Genomic DNA, 8,623 nt, shown 5'->3' on the forward strand with positions numbered 1-8,623 from the left:
ACAAACAAATAAATAAATAATATTCTTAAAAAAAAAAAGAAGAATACTGTCCTGAGTCTAATTTTTCTCATACTGGATATTCCCTGACTTTTTCATATTTTTCATATAATATGGTTCCAAATTCCATCCTTATTATGTTCACTCTTAGTCTGTCGGTATTAAAAGACTGTATGGAATAAATAGTAAAAGCAACACAAATTTTTACATGAGACAATCACCGTATTAAGGTATTGTCCCACCATTTCCTAAGTCCAAACTCAGACAATTCCTTTAATAATTCTGGGCCACATATAATACGAATCATATGCATCAGAATATTCAACTACATAAAATTACCTAATGATTAGAGATAATAGTTGTGAAGTGCCTGGAACATACGAGGCATTTAATAAATAAAAACAACCCCAACTACGATCCTACTTAATATTTTGTTGCCAAAGAAAAAGCAATCTTCTTGTTAGTAAAATTAATTATAATATCCCCTGTGTGTTAGTCTAACTATTGCTTCATTTGAATATCACTGCGAATTTTCACCACCTTGTTCTTGTACAGTTAAGTTTGTTGCTTTGGTTGCATTTGTCCTATATCAGTGACTTATTTATTCTTATTTGCCCCCTCCCCTTTTTTACTAAATGTAAATGCCTACCCTTTTACTCTGATTTACCACCTTCTCTGTTCTTCATTCTATCCTCCAAGTAGCAGCCTACCTAGAATTTCTAAAAATTACATTTGTGTTCAACCACCACAGTGGCAAAAATGTTAAACTTGATATTTATTTTAGTGTCTTAATTGACTAAATTGTCTCATATTAAAAGGCAAGTTAGTGTATGAACATACACACGCTTGACTATCTAGTGATTGCTGATTGCTTCCACTTCTTTTGGGTTATCTCAGATTGAAAGATATATACATATTTTCCATAATCACTACCAATAATAATACATATGTAGAGAAGCATATGGTCATCAGCAAATGGAATTTAGCCCTTTTATATGCAACTAATGAATCGTTGAACTTTACATCAAAAACCAGGGATGTACTGTATGGTGACTAACAAAATATAATAAAAAATATTATTATAAAAAATAAATAAAACTAAAAAAGATATATATAAAATATATATAACTATATTATGTAAATTATAATGATAAACACTGATGGAGTTCATTTCTAATAACTTAGATGTTGTTTTGCAGAGGCTTATGAAGTTGATACATTTTTTTGTGTGTGATACATTTTTTATGTGACAGTTTTTTCTAAAACTGAGAAATGGCCAAATCCATGAATTACTATAATTTGGAAAGATGGTGCTGGGACCTTACCTTCCCCAAGTCTCTCTTTGCTCTTTTAATGAAACGTAATATCACAGAATCACTGGGGATTCCATCCTCCAAAGACCCTGAACCAAATATAAGCACAAGTCAGGAAACTAAGAGAAAGGTCTAAGCTTCATCTCAACATCAGGTAGGTGTTATATTTATGTGCTCTAACAGAGGAATTATAAATGCCTCTCCAGGTTTCAAAAACAGCAACTCTTAATACATGCTATGAATGGAAAGTGAAGAAAAATCATCTGCTTCAAATCCATTCAAATGATTGAGATAAGTGAAATAGAATTAGACCATTGCCACATCAAATAGCTCTCTTGCTCTATTTTTTTTTTTAAGATTTTATTTATTTATTTGACAGAGAGGGAGAGAGCACAAGCAGGGGGAGAGGCAGAAGGAGAGGAAGAAGCAGGCTTCCCGCTGAGCAGGGAACCTGATGTCAGATTCCATCCTAGGACGCTGAGATCATGACCTGAACCAAAGGCAGATGCATAACTCACTGAGCCCATTGAATAGCTCTCTTAAAATAATTAGTGTGTTTGGGGCACATGGATGGCTCAGTCAGGTTAAGTGTCCAACTCGGTTTTGGCTCAGATCATGATCTCAGGGTGGTGAGATCAAGACCTGTGTCCAGCTCCATGCTCAGTGGGGTGTCTGCTTGAGATTCTCCCTCTCCCTCTGCCCCTCCCACTCATGCTTTCTCTCTCTCAAATAAATCTTTAAGAAAAAAATTAGTGGATTCATTCCCTATATCCTCAGGTAACTGTATTTAGAGCTTCATATGAATATGTAAATTACAAAAAGAAATTTATTTAAAGAAATTCTTTAAAATTTAAGTTTAATTATTACAAGCTGTGAATTGTATTAAATCTGAGAGAGTGGTGATTTTTGGCCCTGTTACCAGAGCTAATTTTTAGATTCAAAGATTAATTTATTGTGTATAACCGACTTTACAGTAAAAGGAAAAATGGCATTAAAGGCAGTCCAGATGAAAATCAATAGTTGTTAAACGAAAATCAAAGAAACAAGTATGAAATCAGTGACATAAGAGGGAACTCATAGTCAAAGTAACAAATGGTTTGCTTCAAGTCCAGGGAGGCAGGCAAAACTATCTAAACAAAATGAAACCAACAAAAAAGAACAAAGATCCAAAATATTACTTTAGTCAAAAGCCTTTTGCCCAGTATGTCAATAGACAGTCTGGTATCTGTTTTACTTGTTTTACTTTGACTACACAACAAACATTTAGGGGCTGTGCAGACAGTTTTCACATATTTTCTTATTCAATTATCACAACTATTTCTGAGAAAGATTCACAGATGAAATTGTAGTTAAGCTAGTAACTAAGACTTAGACATGAAATCCACAGTTTAATGGAGCAAAAAAAACTCGTACTTCTTTTTCACCTCTGGCATTTCAGTAAAGTAGACATGATCAAAGCAATCCCGTCCCAAGGTTTGCAACATTTGAATTGTTACTAAATAACTTTACATTACATTGTGAGTAAAGGGCAGAGAATCAAACCCATGTCATTCTCACCTTTTATTCAATAGCAAAGAAATATTATTCCCAAAGCCTGGATTATGAAACATCCTATTCATTAACGTTCAATGTAAATAGATTCAATTGTCAAATTAATGCAAAGCATGCTTTATTTTTATTTCTCTTATTGGAAACTCCCAAAGTACAATAGTCCATCATGTATTCCTATAAATCCTGGAATGAAGAAACCTTTCCTCCAAAATTACTTAATCTTTCATTTCCCTAATATGCCAGCTATTATAATTTTATTTTTCATGTAATCCGGATTGTATGAGAAAGCCTAAAATAAAATTAATTTAATAATCCTTTTCTTGATAAAAATCCATATCCATGCATGATTTAATGTACCAAAAGTATATGTATTGTCCTTGAAATCAGGGTTGAGGTTTTTTGACTGCAGGGATCAAAGCATATTGAAAAGTTTCTTGATTAATGAAAAAAATCTGATATGGACTAATCCACGCCATTAGATAATAAATGCTCTAAGAAATCAGAAAATGGAATGACAAATATCTGTTGGAATAGCAAATGTTATGATAGAAAATGATTGACTTCTTTTCACTCTCTAATCCAGACATCCCTAATTCTCATTTTCCATTTTTATGGATGGTCTATAAATTCCATCATGTATATATATATATTGTGTGTGTGTGTGTGTGTGTATATATATATATATATATATATATATATATATATATATTATTGTGTAACATGTGCCATGTTTTATTTGTCTAAATTAAAAAGATGTCATACACAGTAGTTTTGCTAGATGGCTCAGAAATTTACTTGTTACATACTGAGTTTTTGTGTTCTTTAAGAAATGTTTTTCCTCAAATACAGGGTTCTTGCCTTGTATTCTGGAATTTGGAATATACTGTTACCCCAGGTCCATCTCCTAATTTCTTTCTGTTAAATCTACATTCCTAGAGGCTTTCCAAGGGAGTTTTGATTCTGCCAAGGTTCTTACAGTGCGTAATGTCAGTTTACACCCCCTGATGAGACTTTGAGTCAATCAAAGTCTCTTCTCAGGCTGACTCCTCACACTTGAGAGAATTGAATTTCCTATGGACTGTGACTGTTAACTAACACCGTGCAGTTTCCTAAAGATGCTAGTCGATTGAATGCATATATTCACACTATACTCTGGTTATTTTCATTGTCCTCTTGTTCCCTGCAGACCCCCCATAGGGGGACATACAAATGGCCAACAGAAATGTCAGTGTGGTAACCGAATTCATTCTCCTGGGGCTGACTGATAACCCAGAGCTGAATACTGTCCTTTTCATGCTGTTTCTCTCCATCTACCTCGCCACTGTGGTGAGCAATGTTTGGGTCATCACAGTCATCTGGACTAGTGCCCAGCTCCATTCCCCCAAGTACTTTTTCCTTTGCCAGTTGGCTTTCTTGGATTTCTGCTATTCCTCAGTCTTTATTCCTAAAATGTTGGTGAACTACATAGCAGGACAGAAAGTCATCTCCTATCACGGTTGCCTTCTTCAATATTCCTTCTTCAGCATGTTCCTGACCACTGAATGCTTCCTCCTGGCGGTCATGGCCTATGATCGCTATGTCGCCATTTGCCGCCCACTTCACTACAAGGGCCTCATGACTCGCACGTTCTGCGTCCACTTGGTGACCGTTTCCTACCTAGCAGGTTCTGCCAGCTCACTCACCCACCTGAGCAGCTTGCTCAGCCTGTCTTTCTGTGGGCCCAACGTCATCAACCATTACTTCTGTGATATCCCACTGCTCTTTCAACTGTCCTGTTCCGACACCCAGTACAGCAAAATTTTATTTACAGTCCTCTCTGGCATGACATCAGTGACTACCTTTCTGGTAGTGGTTAGTTGCTATCTGGGAATCCTCCTCACCGTCCTGAAGTTACACTCGACAAGGAGCAGATATAAAGCGTTCTCCACATGTGCTTCTCACCTAATGGTAGTGACTATCTTCTATGGAACAGTGATATTTACTTATCTGGGGAGCAGCTCTAACTACCCACAGGACAGAGCCAAAATCCTGTCCATGTTTTATACTCTTTTGCTGCCAGTCCTAAATTTCCTGATATACAGTGTGAGAAATACAGAGGCCAAAGAAGCAATGAAAAGAATTATTTTGAGAAAAGTATTTGCTCAGTGACCATGAATTTTAGAGAAGAAACCTTTAAGGAATGTTTATTGATTCCACAGGCAGGAGCATTGTTAAACACCTGTGAGATTCGCTGGAGGAAAAAAATGGTATTTTTAAAGTATGTATTCATTATTGGCTTTTGGAAACACACAGATATATATATGTATATGTATATATGTATATGCAGATACACATTCAATACATTCTGTCTGAGAGGGAACATATTTCTTCTGTCCTCTTAAGTTTACTGTTTGAGGACCTGTGAACTACACTGACAAAAGACAGATTAACAGGCGAACAGGCAAAGTTTGTTCATATGTATGTAAGATACACACAAAAAGTAGCTTACTCAATAATTAGAGATGGGGTTCATACACTTAATTTGTTATGTGAAAGGCTTCTGTGGGAAGAACAAATGGATTTTTGAAGGAACAAAGGAGAGATAGGAAATTTTGTGATATTGCTTGTTTATACAGGGGCAAGTGGTCTTCTCTGTCTTCTTTCTTGGGAGACAACACCCCAGGGAGAGAGCAATTTTAACAGCCTCACTCTTAGAGGTTCCTGCCTTTAGTCAGATGACGAAAGCTCTGAAAAAGCCTCTTTATGCATCGACTGAATCCCAAGTGTCTCCAGTTGAAAATAATTTTATGCCACTATATAATTTTGATCCCTTACGAATGCAACTTATTATTTTGAATCTCTACTAACTCAGTGAAAATCGGTTACAGAGAGCGCACTCAATCTTCCTTCTCCTTTACAACTCTAAAGGAGCTGACCTATTTTACAGATGGGAAAACAAAGGATCAATGGAGTTAAAAGCTCACCCAGGACCAGACAAGATCAACATCTGAGAGATAGAATTCCCGCACACATACATCCATACATATACTTGCACACAGGCCTCCTCCCATTTTAAGAAACAAATAGAAATCCCTGTATTTTGTATGCCATCTTTACCTAGAACTGTCACAATCTGAATATTTAACTTAAAAAATATTTCCTCAATTTCCTTTTCTTCTTTTTAGAGAGAGAATGTGCGAGTGCGGGAGAGGAGGCAGAGGGAGAGGGAGAGAGAGAACCTTAAGCAGGCTCCACGCTGACCATGAAGGGAGACACGGGGCTTGATCTCAAGACTCTGAGATCATGACCCAAGCTGAAGTCAGGAGTCAGACACATAACTGACTGAGCCACCCAGGTGCCCCTCCACAGGCTCCTTTTTAGGGCAATTCCATTTCTGCCAGCTGATTAATACTTTTTTTTTTTTTTAAGTAGACTCCATGCCAACATAGAGCTCGAACTCATTACCCTGAGATCAAGAGCACATGCTCCACCAACTGAGCCAGCCAGGTACCCCAGTGTCAGTTGTTTAAAAGAAATACCAAAATAGCAATGCAAAGGTATTCTGTCATATCAGATTACAGTGGAATTCCCTTAAAATCAGCCTTTAGAAAACTTCTATAAAACAACCACTTGAAAATGCTGATAGTTTTCTCAACAAAATGACTGTTAAAACCCCATGTTGCTTATGTTCACCATTCTATATAGTGTTTATTGTTCTACTCACTCAGCCATGCGTCAAAAACTCTGTCCAGTATCATTGTTACCACAGCTATTAAGAAAGCAAGCATAGCCTTTGGCTAACGGCACGTTCGCAATATGTAATGAACAATGGTTTTGAGTTTGTGAAAAGAATGTTTATCAAATGGAATGATATTTACTCACAGCAATAAATCTTTCCTGTTAAAATCTGTAAGTCTCTGGAATTTTTTTCTTATTGCTTGACAATTAAATTTAGGTAAATATGTAATATGATGTGTTAAAGCAAATTTTAATTTCCTGTTTCAGACAGTTCATATTTTCTTCCAGAATAATTCCATTGTCGAATATTTTAATATAACAGCTTTTCAGTCATCACTGTTATTGTTATAATCAAACTTCCAAAAGCAAAACTATCACCTATAGTAAGGGAGATTTTAGGCAATGGCAAGCAGTTTTCTGGATATCTCATAATCACAGACTATAATTTAATGCTACATTGAGCCTACTAAAGTATCCATCTCCCAGTGTTATATACTTAGAGTTCTTGCTTTACGAAGAAATTTCTATCATAATGATAAAGCCTGCATATAAATCTTTTTTTCTAATTGTTTTTATCTCAATAGATTTCTGATAATAGAATTCTTTGGTAAAATACACAGAAAAATGTATTTTGATGCTTTTTTAAATTACTTTCCAGGGGCGCCTGGGTAGCACAGTGGTTAAGCGTCTGCCTTCGGCTCAGGGCGTGATCCCGGCGTTCTGGGATCGAGCCCCACATCAGGCTCCTCCGCTATGAGCCTGCTTCTTCCTCTCCCACTCCCCCTGCTTGTGTTCCCTCTCTCGCTGGCTGTCTCTATCTCTGTCGAATAAATAAATAAAATCTTAAAAAAAAATAAATTACTTTCCAAAAGATTTGTATAAAACCTAATTCCTTCATCAATACAATTATGCTTATTTAAAAGCTTAGTTATTATAACCTCATAGAAATAAAAAATGTACTGCACAATAAAATTTCATAAATGAGGGAAGTCAAAACTCATAATGTGAAAATTAATGAAGGTAGAATGAGCAATTGTGCTCTTCTTTCCCCAAATTATCAATTGATTGAGAAGCAATTTGAGGAGATAAATTTCCTCTGTTCTTTATAATAATAATAATAATAATAATAATAATAATAATAATAATAAAGACTTGAGAACATGATCATTGGACCAAATCAAGAAAATGGGAGAATATTAAATCATATGGAAGGGGTGAAATTGGTGGAAAATTGGCATTCTGAAATATTATAAAATTATAGATAGTAGTATTGTTTAGGAACACCATTAAAACCACAAAGAACCCAGATGTATTTAAATATTCCTTACAAAAGTTATAAATCGTTAGAGTGAATTTTCCCAATAGTTTAAGGCTGATATATAAAAGAGCCACAAAAATTAACTTCTCTGATCTAGTGAGATATTAGCTTTATACAAAGATAGTTTCTCCAACAGTCAGTAAAGGATCTTAACCAAGCAAAGTTCTCGCTGAGGTTTGCTTTATCTACTGCTGTACTTTGTGATGATCTTGTTTCTGGTTATGTTTTTTTAAAATTAAAGCAGTAATTTAATATAATTTTATGGCATGTGAGTGAATGTAAGTCTCTTTCTTTAGATCCATAGCCAACCTGAACATATATGTTTGATTTTGTTGCTATTTAAAACCTCTGGTAGCAGTGCAATGTTAATGATAGTATATATCTATATCTATAGACATCTCAATGTATCTATATATTAACCTCCCTGTCTAGATAGATCTGAGGATCTATCTATCCTCAGATACACTGAGGATAAATAGATACATAGTTTGTATGATAAAATTAAGGTATTAAGGTGTTTGATTCTACTTCAATTAACAGTGGTCAGGCAATCCTGAATTAATATATGTAGGTGTGAATACTACATATTTCAATGTTCTGATTTATTAAAGTGCTTTTGCAGGGGAAAGGAACAATGCTGATAAAAACATATCATGTCGATGGATATGGAACTGAAAAGGTCAAGGCACACATTATAATTGCCTCATTATTGAAGAAATGTCATAAA

General features: G+C 35.3%; 1 protein-coding gene across 1 annotated transcript; it reads left to right on the forward strand.

Annotated features, from left to right (window-relative positions):
- The first annotated feature begins 4,070 nt into the window (after positions 1 to 4,070).
- LOC123785258 (olfactory receptor 5J3-like) lies at positions 4,071 to 5,009 on the forward strand. The gene has a single exon (XM_045786980.2). The coding sequence runs from the start codon at positions 4,071 to 4,073 to the stop codon at positions 5,007 to 5,009; it is 939 nt and encodes a 312-aa protein (XP_045642936.2).
- Positions 5,010 to 8,623: the final 3,614 nt, after the last annotated feature.

The sequence above is a fragment of the Ursus americanus genome, chromosome 24, assembly GCF_024610735.1.
Source record: "Ursus americanus isolate L20-20 chromosome 24, mUrsAme1.1.p, whole genome shotgun sequence".
In the NCBI taxonomy this organism is placed as follows: Eukaryota; Metazoa; Chordata; class Mammalia; order Carnivora; family Ursidae; genus Ursus; species Ursus americanus.